Raw genomic sequence first — 13,317 nt, 5'->3', positions numbered from 1 at the left:
AGAAAATCAAACACCGCATGTTCTCACTCATAGGTGGGTGTTGAACAATGAGAACACATGGACACAGGGAGGGGAGCACTACACACTGGGGTCTGTTGGGGGGAAATAGGGGAGGGACAATGGGGGGTGAGGAGTCAGGGAGAGATAGCATGGGGAGAAATGCTAGACATAGGTGAAGGGGAGGAAGGCAGCAAATCACACTGCCCCATGTGTACCGATGCAACGATCTTGCATGTTCTTCACATGTACCCCAAAACCTAAAATGCAATAAAAAAGAAGGGTGCACAGGGATGTCCATGTGCCAAATGGCCCTACAGGAAAGGGCCCTGAGCCCCACAAAGCCAGGGATCATATGGTCATGCAGAGGTCACTGAGCCTCGGGGACTGACCACCCCAGGCCAGGACTACTTAGGGGAGCAGAATGCCAGAGCTGGCAGGCTGGGAGCTTGGGCACTGGGCAGCCTGCAGCAGCAACTTGCAGACTGTCCTCAGTGCCGGGGCCGAGCTTGGCCTCTCAGGGCTCCTTGCTCTTATCTATGATGGGTCAGGCAATGCGAAGGGAATAGACTGTCATTCAAGAACTCGGAGGTGTCTTTCCTAACCAATCGGGACAAAGCAAGTCAGAAAAATTGATATCCCAAGAGATGGGAAGTAGCTAATCTGAAGGCCAAGTAAGTCAGGGACCAAGCCCGAGGGGAGCCAGGGCCCCACCAGCCTGGTGCACCAACCCTACACCTCCCTTCCTTTGTGTCCACTGCCTGTGGACAGGTGAAGCGGCTTGCTGGAAATATCTCACTGTGGCCCGGGTCCCTCTTCCATTTTGCCTGCTTTCTTGCGGGGATTCACAACCAGGACTGGGGTGAGGTTAGAGGAACCCGCTGGACTCAGGGCACCCCTAGAAGGATGCTCCTGCATGCTCCCTTCTGTCTGCTCTGCTGGGGTCCCAGGCAGCACAGGGCTTGAGCTGCTGTCCCAGGAGGAGGAGGCAATGTCTTTTACCTCTGGGGAATTCCGTGCCTCTCACCTCTCCCTGTTGGTACCTCTCACACATGCCACCGTCAAGCAGAAGAGGCTCACCTCTCCCCACAAACACGCTTCCTGCTTCTCCATCTCCATGAAAATGTGTCCTTCCCTGGGCCTGAAATGCTCTCCTGACCATAGGTGGCCTCCCCCTTCCTTAAAAACTCAACCAGCATGTCACCTGCAATATGACATTTCCCTGGAATGCCCCAGGACTGGCCCTGCTCCTCCTCCAACCTCTGGCATTGTCTCTAGGCCACCATCACGTGTGCAGGGGCTATGGCGTGCTTCGTCTCCTTTCCTCCACTGAGCAGTTGGAGCAGAGGGACCAGTCTCACCTGCTCCGTGTCCTTCAGGCCCCAGCAACTTCATTTCAATTGAGCAAGGAATGGAGGGGACATGAAAGAGCTCGAGCCTGGGCATCAGGAGACCCAGACTCCAGACTCTGTTGCTCAGTGACTAGCTAGCTAGCGAGTTCACTCCGCAGCTCCAGGCCTTGCTGGCTTGGATTCCTGCCCTGTAGAATGAGACAGGTTGAGATCTCTGGGCTCCCTTCTGGCACTGGCCTTCTGTGACCTAAGTATATTCACTGTGCACCTGCTGGGTCCCCAGCTTGTGTTAGAAAAGATGATCCCACTCATGCCCCACAGTCCCCCTCCAGTGCAACTCGCAGGCTCCTGGTTGGGTTCTCAAGACAGAGGAGGAGGAAAGAGAAGCAGATACAAGGATTAGGAGGGCAAAGCTGGAGCTTCTGACTCCTGGGACCAGAGCACTCAACAGTGTGCAAACTCGTGTGTTCATGTGCATGCTGTGGGTGTGCATGTGTGTGTATATGTGTGTGCATGTGCATATGCATGTGCGTGCAAGTGTGTGCGCCCATGTGTGTGTTTGCATGCTTTTGGGTCCATGTGTGCATGACTGTGTGTGTCCATGTGTGTGGATGTAAGTGTGTGTGCGTGTGCAGCTGTTTGGTTCTGCCATCTGTGATGACATAGCAGCACCAAGGTGGCAGTCTGCGTGCATAGCAAAGACGTACATCTTGATAAGCCGCCTGCCAGCCTGGCCTTATTGAGGCTCTTTGTTACGTTGTCTGCCAGTGGAGCTGAGCTGAGATCTTACAGGAAAGCTGCTTTGGAGGAAGGCACAAGATCAATGTGGAGAGGCAGCCCAGAGAGGGAAAGCAGGAGAAAGCCTGGAGAGGGAGGACAGGAGGGAAGGAGGGGGCCCAGGCCAGCTGGGGTGGAATGAAAGGTCTGAGATTTGTCCTCCTCTTTCAGGTCATGGCAAGTCCCCTGGGGACCAAGGTTGGGTTCTAAACTAGGGCCTGCCATGCACAGGCATGAGGGAAGTTCTCCTGATAACTCCCGGGAAAGCCTTGCATTTCCTCGGGCCCTTTGCCTGAATTTTTCTTCACTGGAAGATGTAAGCTTGTCTGCAAACATAATATCATAAGGTGCTGTCTCCTGCACACAGTGGGCTAGCAGGAGATGACAGGAGGCAGGGCAGCCCTCCCTGCAAGTAGCCACTCACCCGCACGAGCAGAGCAGGGCCTGGGGGAGAAGACTCAGTTCCCTGGGTGTCTAGAATAGAAAAGCTTGACTTGGGTTGTGGGACAGAGTTGGCAGAAGGATTCAACACGACGAAGGCCAAGGGGTGCAGGTGGTTGGGCCTGGCAGAACACCATTGGCTCGCTGGCAAATAGATCTCCATGCCTCACTGCCTTTCCTCCCAATACCACACCTTGTCTTCAGTATCTTACAGTTCCTGCCATGAGGAAGTTTTTCTTCGTGTCTCACTTAAGTCCTCATTTCTGAGCGGATGGCCTCCTAGGTCTTCTAGGGACAGAGAGCACAGCTAAACCTCAAGCTCAGGATCTCAAGTGCAGGGACAGTGAGAGGGCACAGCTAAATGGAGAGGAAGGAGGTCAGCAAGGCTCCTGAAGCTTGGAGGGAAGGGACAGTGAGATCTGGTAGAATTCTGCTTCCCTGTCAAGTGGCTGGCTCAAATCGAATTTGCTCACTTAACTCAAGAAAAATTTGCAGAGTCACATGGTGACAGGTACAGTTCTAGGTGCTGGGGGTCAGAACTCAATCCTCTGCCTGCTATTAGCCCCAGACAGACAGTAAATGAGACAGCAAATAAATGAACAAATCATGTCACTTAGAAAATTTAAAAAGCAATGAGACAGAAAGTGAAAGGTGAGGGAGGGGGAAACGGCTTTATCTCGGGAGGCCAGGGACAGCCACTCTAGATGATGCTGGGCTGAGACCTGAAGATGGGAAGGAGCCAGCCATGTAAAGTTCTAGGGGAAGAGCATTCTAGCAGGAGAGAACAGCTGGCACAAATCCTCTGGGAAATGAGCTTAACATGTTTGGGAGGTGACGTGTTTCTGGTTGAAATCAGAGAAATCAGCAGAGCCAGTTCATGTGGCCATCTTACAAGTTTAGATTTTAAGATCAACGGGGGCTGGGCACAGTGGCTCACACCTGCAATCCCAGCACTTTGGGAAGCTGAGGCGGGTGGATCACTTGAGGTCAGGAGTTCGAGACCAGTCTGACCAACATGGTAAAACCCCATCTCTCCTAAAAATACAAGAATTAACCATGCATGGTGGCATACGCCTATAATCCCAGCTACCTGGGAGGCTGAGGCAGGAGAGTCACTTGAACCTAGGAGGCAGAGGTTGCAATGAGCTGAGACAGTGCCACTGCAGTCCAACCTGGGTGACAGATCAAGACTGCATCTCAAAAAACAAAACAAACAAAGCAGATCAATGGGAAGACATCGGAGGGTTTTAAGCCAGGAAGTGGTGTGATTTGGTCTTCAGAAAGATCACTCTTGTGGCTATGTGGAGAACGGATCATAGAGAGGCAGGCTGGAAGGCAAGGGGACAGCTCAGGGGTGCTTGCATTAATCTAAGTGACAGCAGTGTTGGCTTGGCCAATGGTGGTAACCGTGGAGATGGAGGGAAACGGACAAATTTATGAAGTTTTGGAACTAAGGTGTGCAGACCTTGGATGGGAGGAGGAAAAATGATAGCAATCCACTAGAATATGTGTCCTGAAATGGAGAAGTCTCAAGGAGGGTCAGGTTTGGGGGAGAACATGTCAAGTTCAAAGTGCCCAAGTGGAGATGACATGCCAATAGGTAGTGGGAATGCCCTAAGTATTGCAAAGAACACCCAGGGGCAAAAGACACACAGCTTGCCTTGGAGGAGCCTGGGATGGAACCTAGTGAGACAGAATCTGCTCTGTGTCCTGCTCCCCCCATTTCTGCCCAAGGAGCCTCAAAACTTACACCCCCACCCTCTCCAGATGCCCCATGTTAGAATCATGGAATTCATTCCAGCTCACAAATCTCATGATGCTATGCAACTTGACACTGAGCCATCTAATGGAAAGGCAGCATCTCGTTCTAGGAATAATGAGAGAACTCTTTGAGCCTGGAGGTCAAGGACAGGATGAAGGAAGCCTTCTTAAATCCCGAAGAGATGGTCATTCTGAGCACTAGCACGTTTCACCTCTGATGATCCTCTTTGAGTCAGCCTTTTCCTCCAGGTGAAAGAAGTCTATCAAAAATGAGTATGTAGGGTAGTCTTATAAGGAAAAAAAAAGGAGAGGAGAGTGAGGGGTCCCTGTAGCCTAAGAGGGGCAGATGAGCAGGAGGAGGAGCGTGGCCCATGCTGGGCCCCCAAGCATGCCTCACCTACAGCTATGCACTGTGTTGGGAGCTCTCTCTCATCTTTGTCATGAGCCAACAGATGGGTCACCTGTCCCCTTCCAGCCCACTCCTTTCAGTCACCTGGACCTCAAAGCAACAAAGACGCCCCCAAAGAACTCAAATGTTCCTATATTGTAGGACCTGTTCAAGAAGGCCAGCCAGCCAGAGTACCACCCCAAGGTTGCCGTGAGACTCCTGGGCCTGGAGGGGCCTCTCAGGGCCTTAGATTCTTCATCTGAAAACTCAGATTAGCTCTAGAACAACACTGTCCAATATGGTGGCCAGCAATCATACATGGCTATTTAATTTTAAGTTAATTAAAATTAAATTTTTTTAAAATTCAGGTCCTCAGGCTTGCTAGTCACACTCCAAGTTCTTGGTAGCCACGTGTGGCTATTGGCTACTGTTTAGGACAGCACAGATATGGGTCATCTTCATCATCTTAGACGGTGCAATCAGTGAGGCTTTGGGACAGGGGTTTCCTGATTATGGTACCTGGATTAGCAGCATAGGCAACCCCTGGGAACACTTCAGAAATTCTCAGGCCTCACCCCGGACTCCCTGAAGGAGACTCTGGGGGTGGGTTCTAACAAGCCTTCCAGGCGATTCTGGTGCACGCTGGAGTTTAAAAACCAAGGCTCTTGTCTAGAGTAACAGCCTCTCACATTATCTCACTTGAGCCTCAACAATCTTAGGCTCCTTCTACCCTCCTAGGGAAGTCAACCCATGACTCATCTTGCAGCTGAGGAGACAAAATTCAAAGATCACAAATGCAGGGCTGGACCTCTGGCCCTTGACCCTTCCCTGCTCTTATTTTTTTTTCCCATCACATTTCTCTAAGATCATTCCAGATTGAAAAAACAAAAACACAGTTCTGTAACTCTGTGCCATACTGGAACTCCCGCCAACTGGGTACTTGAGAAATGAGAATAATTGTGACGGAGACAATGGTTAAGAACCCACATCCGTTCATATTTCACAGATGAGGAAACCGAAGCCTGAGTAGAGAGTGGCTTGCCTGTCCCAAAGAGGACTCAGTCCAGGTCCAGAGAGAAGGCAGGTCCAGAGAGGAGGCAGGTGCGGAGAGGAGGCAGGTCCAGAGAGGAGGCAGGTTCTGAGAAGAAGCAGGTGCGGAGATAGACAGGCCCAGGTTACAGTTCTGCTTCCGTTACTAACAAGCTGGTGACTTGGGCAAGCTGTGTGACTCTGAAAAGCCTCCATTTCTTCAGCTTGGAAAGTCAGAGTAATAATAGGACTGGCCCGCTGTGGGATTCAATACACTCATGCATGTGAGGTGCCGGACGCGTTCTAAGCACCCAGCGCAGTTTTGATATTATTATAGCAGACACTAGGAAGCTGGCCTAGTTTTGAAATTCTTCTTCTTTTCAGTATAGCCTGCCTTTTCTTTCTATTCATTGGCCCCAAGTTTTCCTGGAGCCTTTGTCCCAGATTTCTCTTGGTATGTGAGCACCCGCTTGGGTTCTCCAAGCCTATTCAGGAAGCAGAAAGGCAGCGTGGCCCTTGTAAGCCGAGGCATCAAAAGGGAACTATTTGCCAGGTGGTGATGCCTGCGGTTTCCTGGAACCTGCCTGCAGCCCTGGGCAAATCCGATCCTGACTTTGAGCAGGAAAAGAGCCTCATTATGAAGCGGGGAAGATCCTGAGCAGGCAGTGGGTGTAAAAGAGGTGGTTACACCAGGCTGACATCCAAGGAGCCCGTGAGTTGCTAGTGCAATGGCCCTGAATCCCAGTCTCAGGGCGCCACTCTTGGTCACGTGATTTGGTCAGATGGGTGGGTCTCTCTGGTCTCTATATTCCCATCTCTGGGAAAGGGGAGACTAAGCGGTCCTTGAGTTCCCAGGGATCGGGGATGAATCGCCCTCGTTGTTCTCTGGAATGGGAGTCTTGTCGCTGCTGAGCACTTCTGGTGCTGTTCTTCGAGTGGGGACAAGAGAGGCTGCCATCTCTCTTCTTCCTCCCGCCCCCACTCCCCAGAAACCTCAATTTGCACTCTGCCCTCTGACTCAGCCCTCCCATCATTGCTGTCTCTCTCCTCAGTTCCTGCTGAAGCACCTCCTCTCTTTAACTTGAATCTATTTTTTTCTCTCCCTATCTCTTCCCTGGCTTTGCCCTCCCTCTTCCTGCCCTGTAGCGGTGGGCGTCCAAATGAAGCTGGAATTCCTCCAGCGCAAATTCTGGGCAGCAACACAGCAGGTAGGTGTGATGTTGGGCCAGGTCGGGGCTGGGGACTCCCCACGCTTTCCGGGTGCGAGAACCCCTCACACCACACAGGATGCTCTGCCTGCCTTGACGCTCTCTGGATGCCCTCCTGGCACTTCCCATTCTCAGCCCCTCAGCTCCCCAGCCTGCAGGCCGAGCCTCAGCCCTGGTCCACAGCGCCTCCGGGCCCAGTGGCAAGGGGCAAGACCCAGCATCACCCCCTCTCACCACCTCAAAGCCACTGGCACGCCTCCCACTGCAGAGAGACAGTTGCCCACTCCACCATGCAGGGTCCCGGGTCCAGGGTCCAGGGTCCAGGGTCCAGGGTCCAGGGTCCAGGCCCTGATGGCTGGCAAGAGACGCCAGAGAAAACAGCGGCTTCTGGCTGAGAACTCCCAGCTCTGCCTGTCCCGTCCTGTTCTACTGGCTCCTTCCCCTCTGCTTCCCCAGAGCCCCCAGGTCCCTCTGGCTTCTGAGCTGCCCCCACCATCTCCCGCAAGCTCCTCCAGCCCCACTCTCCCACAACGCCAGGCCCCTCGGCTCCCTCCACTTGCTGCTGTGGCCTGGCTTTGGGCAAGTGCAGGGAGCCCAAGAGGGAGGCAGGAGGGACAGAGGGCAGGGGCCTGGGGGAACCCACCGCCTTACCAGACAGCCAGCACAGAAGCCCCGCAGAGCCCACAAGCCACCTCCCCACACCAGCCATGAGGCCTGGGGCTACCTGGGCTACTCCACCAGCTAGGGCCTGCAGCATTCAGCACCCACAGGCCACATACCACACGCATGCCACACACACCACGCGATTTACACACACCACACTCGTGTGCCCTCCACATACAGATACACACCCACACATGGACACACACATGCACACACCTCGTACACGTGCTGTCCACACATGACACACACATCCCACACCCCACACAGGTGCCTTCTGCATGCAGATGCACACCCAGTGCACACACACTGCAAACGTACCACACACAGTGCTCCCGCTCACGGGCGCCATCTCCGCTACATGGATGCAGGTGTCACATTCAGTCTCTCTTCTTCCTTCCAGTGCAACACTGGGGACATGCCATGCACACAGAGCTGCGAGGACAGTGTAAGTTCTGCCCACGTGAGGAGGGTGGAGGAGGGGAGCCAAGGCCCTCCATCCGGTCCTCCTGGAGAGCCAGCTTCCTTCTCCCAAATGCCCTCCTTCCCTGCAGCGAAGGTTTCCACGCTGCCTTCCAGAGCTGCAGGGACAGGCGGAGGAGCCGGGCTGGGTGAGGGCCCCGGCCGTAACCTCCCTTCTGGGTCTCCTCCCAGGATCTGGACTGCTTCGTTGTCGACAACAACGGGTTCATTCTGATCTCCGAGAGGTCCCAAGAGGTGAGTCACTGGGGATGCAGAATAGGGGGAGAGGGCGGCCGGGAGGACTGGAGACATCGGGCAGTCACACCAGCCACGGCTCCGGGAGGGAACCCTGCTGGAGGCCAATGCAGCGAAAGGGCTGAAGAAAAGGTGTACTTGAAGCCAAAGTCAACATAGCAAGATGGCAGAATTTGGAGCACTTTTCAACTCAGAGGTCAGAGAAAATATTACTTCTTTGTTTTATCTGACACTAGCCTGGCCTCCTCACGTGGCTGGTAGGAGCCACTCAGTAACTCCATCTCGGGGCCCTGCCTGGCCGTACTGGCCCAGCCTCACACCGGGCCTCCTCCCCGGGGTCCAAGCACACCCACTCATCAGGTCACTCCCCCCACCCCCTCCTGCTTTTCTACCATCGTGGGGCCCAGAAGGCACAGCTTCCCCACTCATGTTCTTGTCCTGTCTGGACCTTATGGAAAAGTATATTCTCGCCCACCACGCCTGGCCTTCAGTGTGCCAGGGAGAAATGGGGGTTGGACGCGAAGCTTTCCCACCTGAATGCCTGGTTTGCACATTCTAATCTTTCCCCCTCCCACCACCCCTGCCGGGTGTGGGTATCTCCCTGAATGCAGCATGCGCTCAGAAAGGCAAAAGAGAAAGTACAATAATAATGTTATACTTGCTGGGCTCCAAAAGAGGCCTCAAAATGGATTATTTCTTTAGCCAGGAATCAAACTGAGAAAGAAGCCCATTCAAACCTTAAGCAAATCTAGACATATTCACCAGATGTATTTCCTTCAAGCACGGCAGAAGCATCAGAACAGCCTCCCACCTGAGCCTCCGGGGAAGGGGTATAGTATTTGGTTCTATGTGAGCTCTGCCACTAGTTAGACATGTGATGCAGGTAAGCGACTTTCATTAGCTGTGCCTCGCTGGGGGCTGGACTACACAGTGTCTAAGCCAACCCCAGCTGAAGGCTCTAAGTGCCTGGGATGAGGAGGCTGATGCAGAGGTCATGGCCAAGGCCGCCTCCACGCATCGCAGGGCTGTGGTATGGCCTGAGCGGGTGTGGCTTAAGATCCAAAGCAGTCGTCAGGTAACCGGAGCCCCGTGTCGGAAGGAGACTTGGGAAAGAGGGCAAGTGAGGACAAAGTGACACCAGCGGATCAGGAAATCTAACTCCTTGGGGTAGTGTTTAAACGACCCGCTTAATGTGCAGCAGTTTTCAGCCACAGGAATAGAGAACCCGAAGATGGTTCCATTCAACTTCCTCTTGGTGGGAGTCGGGGCAAGGCTCTGCAGGACTCAGCTCATTGTTCATCGTGGCCAGCTGGGCGCCTGCCTCTGGTTTCCCCCTCCTCCCTTTCATGCCCTCTTTTGGCCATTTCACTCCTCTCCAGACAGAGCACCAGGCCTTTGTAGTTTTCAGTTGTTCTGGGAGAAACCGGTGACGACAGCAGTTGAACCATGGTTGGTGTGAGGCTCTGGGATTACCCGGTGCCCCTTCTTCTGTGCTCTGACCCCTCTCGCCCTGGGTTACTGAGACTGATCACGGCCCCAGGCCTCCCGAGGTGTTGGCTTTCAAGGGCCAGAGCATGGGTTTGGGGGTCCCAGAGAGAGCTTGGATCCTGGACACTGGGATGGGAGGTGGCAGAACGGAGGGAGAAGATGGCCCGGCCTGAGGGCGAGCTCTAGAGCAGGGGTAGGCGAACTTTTCCTAAAGGGGCAGACGCACATTTTGGTTTTGAGCTTCACGAGACTCAGCCCTGCTATGGCAGCAAGAAAGCCGCCATGGGTGATCTGTGAGCAAACGCACATGGCGCTGCTTCAGTAAAACCTTTGAATACCGACATGTGAATTTCATATAAATTTAATGTGTCATGAGATGTTACCAGTCTTTTGACATTTTTTTCCCCAACCGCTTGAAAATGGAAAAGCCAGTCTTAGATCAAGATCCCACATGAATCAAGAATGACCCAGGCTTGGCCTGTGGGCTCTAGTTACCAGCCCCTGCTCCAGAGGCAGCCGGACAACTGTGCAGGGAGCTGGCCCTGGAGGGGAACCACCCCAGCCTTGAGAGAAGCTGGCAAGCACGTGGCATCTCAAGATAGGAACCCTGGAGGGGCCTCTCATAACCCACTGGGCTGCTTTGGTCCTATTCTGTCCAGACCACATTTGCTCACGTCTTCAGATTGTGAAATCACTGAGAACAACTTTGGGTAAGACGTGGTAGCAATCAGTTACTCAGAGATTTATATTAGATAACGTATTTGTTTACTTAAGTCATTCACCCCCATTTCCTATTACGTTTTTACCCTGTACGTGTTTTTTTGTGCTATTCCAAATCGTCTGTGAAAAGAAGCTGGGCAGCAACAAACTGAACTTCTAGAGGCTTCTGCCAGGGCCCCTGCTCCCATCGCACTTGGTTCACCATTGTGCCCCGAACAGCGAGGCCACAGAAGTGAGGAGGGCCCCTCACGTCATCTGCTGGGACCTTATTAGTCTCACTTCACACAGGAGGGGAAAATGAGGTCCTGCAAGGTTAGGGCATTAACCCAAAAACTCACAGCCACAGAAAAGCCAGACTTCAAACCCGGAAAGCCAAGTGAAGAGCAGCAAAGAAGAGGGGGAAGAAGATTCTAGAAAAGACTTCTTGGAAGGGAAACTGAGTGGGGATAACACTGGTCTTGATGAGACCTGAGCATTTGCAGGGCACGGTTCTTGACCCCAGCTAGATTGGCCTTCTCTGGTGGGTGTGGAGGCTGCAAGTCCCGGCCCCCTGTGTGACATTCCTGGCCCTGAGCCGCACACAGGTCACACTGTCACCACTCAAGGTGGAGATCATTCACTTGCTGCGCTCAGCTGAGTCTCATGGAATTAGGACCAATGCCTCTAAGGACCTGAAAGGCAAGGCCCAGGAATTCCAACCCTGGGTTAAGCTCTGGGCTAGTGTCAAGGCCCTGGGGGTCACGGCACTGTGACAGGGCTCATTGCCTCTTTCCTCACTCGGGACAGCTCTGACCCTGCAGCCTGAGCTGGGTTAGGTTATGGGAAGGCACCAGACTGGAAACCCCACCTGGTGTGGTGCCTGGCACACAGCAGACACTCAATAACTGTGTGGAAAACGAAACTGGCCTGATAGTTCTAGGCCTGGAAGTAGCAGGCGCTGGACTAGATGGCAAGTGGAAGACAGGGTGGCAGAGGGTCTGGGGCTAATGCCACTTCTTCAGCTGTCCGACCCTCGCTCCGTCCATCTGTTTTGCTGTTTTTTAAAAACTCATTCATTTAACAACTCTGTAGCAGTTATCTATTGCTGCATAACAAATTATCACAAAAGTAGTGGCTTGGCCAGGCATGGTGGCTCAAGCCTGTAATCCCAGCACTTTAGGAGGCCGAGGTGGGCAGATCACCAGGTCAAGAGATCAAGGCCATCCTGGCCAACATGGTGAAACCTCATCTCTACTAAAAATACAAAAATTAGCTGAGTGTGGTGGTGTGCGCCTCTAGTCCCAGCTACTTGGGAGGCTGAGGCAGAATTGCTTAAACCCGGGAGGCAGAGGAATCTTGCAGTGAGCTGAGATTGTGCCACTGCACTCCAGCCTGGCACCTGGCAATAGAGCAAGACTCTGTCTCAAAAAAAAAAAAAAAAAAAAAAAAAAAAAAAAAGTAGTGGCTTACAGCCACAAGACTTAAAATCTAGCTGTTTACGTGGGTAAGGATCTGGGTACGGCTGGCTCAGGGTCTTGCACAAGGCAATAGCATCCAGGTCCCCAGGGCTGCTGTCATTTCCAGGCCTGAAGGAGAAGGATCTGCATCCGGCCACGCTCACGTGGTCGTTGGCAGCATTCAGTTCCTCCAGGGCAGTGAGGCGGAAGCCTCCTCTCCCACAGCAGGCAGCTTCCATCATCAGACTGACCAAGGCAAGGTGGAAGTCACAGTCTTCTGAAATCTGATTTCAGAAGTGACACCCCACCACTTTTACCATATTCTGCTTGCTAGAAACAAGTTACTGTGTCCAATCTACACTCAAGAGGAGGGGCTTACACAAGGGCAGGACTCCCAGGAGACCAGGATCGTTGTGAACCTCTTCAGAGTCTGCCCACCACCAACTCCAAATGGCCGATCCAAACCTGCCCCTCTCTCCCAAACACACAACTGCCATCGAAGGCCACAGGGCTGGCTCCCCGACTCATTCACTCCTTGCCGCACCTCCCTGCTTATCGGTAGGCCTCCAGTGTGGCTAAAGCACGGAAGCCCCAGCCTCTAGGAGCTGGTTAGGGACACAGATTTGCCAGGGTCCCATCCCAGACCTAGGGACTCAAGACACTCTGGGGCTGGCAGTCTGCTTGAGGGAGCCCTCCAGGTGGCTGGGTGCATCGTGGGTTCCGAACCCTGCCCAGGCCTCCTGGCTGCGGAGGGTCTGAATACACTTTAGCCAGCTGCTGTCACTTCCCTGACTGGGCAAATGGGCCAGAAGTTTCCAGCGACTCTTTGTCCTTGCCAGGGTTCACGCAAGGGCCTGGAGAGAGGAGCCTGTTGAGCTGCAGACTCAAAGATTCTTCCCAGACAAAGTCCTTCCATGCCCTCCCTCACCCAAGACCCTCCTCCCTGTAGTCAGTGAGTGGGGAAACCGCAAGGGCCCCGTCTGCAGCCAGCCTGAGGGAGCGGCTGCTTGGCTCTCCTGGTGCCAGTGGTGTTCCAGGCCTGCTAATTAGACATTTGGCCTGTCTTCCAGGGTAGGACTCATTCTTTTTTTTTTTTTTTTAATTTTATTTATTTATTTTTATTTTTTTTAAAAGACGGGTTTCACCATCGTCAGGCTGGTCTTGAACTCCCAACCTCAGGTGATCCACCCGCCTTGGCCTCCAAAGTGTTTGGATTAGAGGCGTGAGCCACCACACCCGGCCAGGGCTCATTCTTATAATAAAGAGCTAGGGATGCCAAGATTGCAATCCTCGACGTGGGGCCTAGAAAGAGAAGCAGACAGCTGGGGACAGACAGTGACAGC

General features: G+C 53.3%; 1 protein-coding gene across 1 annotated transcript in view; it reads left to right on the top strand.

Moving 5' to 3' along the window:
* The window catches only part of CACNA2D4 (calcium voltage-gated channel auxiliary subunit alpha2delta 4), a 124,173-nt gene that overhangs the window by 96,389 nt on the left and 14,467 nt on the right, over positions 1-13,317 (top strand). Inside the window, exons 27-29 of the mRNA XM_003934481.4 lie at positions 6,892-6,953; positions 8,017-8,061; positions 8,268-8,330. Coding sequence (XP_003934530.1) covers positions 6,892-6,953; positions 8,017-8,061; positions 8,268-8,330 — 170 coding nt within the window. The remainder of the gene's footprint in view (positions 1-6,891; positions 6,954-8,016; positions 8,062-8,267; positions 8,331-13,317) is intronic.

The sequence above is a fragment of the Saimiri boliviensis genome, chromosome 7, assembly GCF_048565385.1.
Source record: "Saimiri boliviensis isolate mSaiBol1 chromosome 7, mSaiBol1.pri, whole genome shotgun sequence".
Lineage (NCBI taxonomy): Eukaryota > Metazoa > Chordata > Mammalia > Primates > Cebidae > Saimiri > Saimiri boliviensis.
The sequence above is the reverse complement of the archived record's forward strand: the minus strand, read 5'-3'. Positions and strand labels throughout refer to the sequence as shown.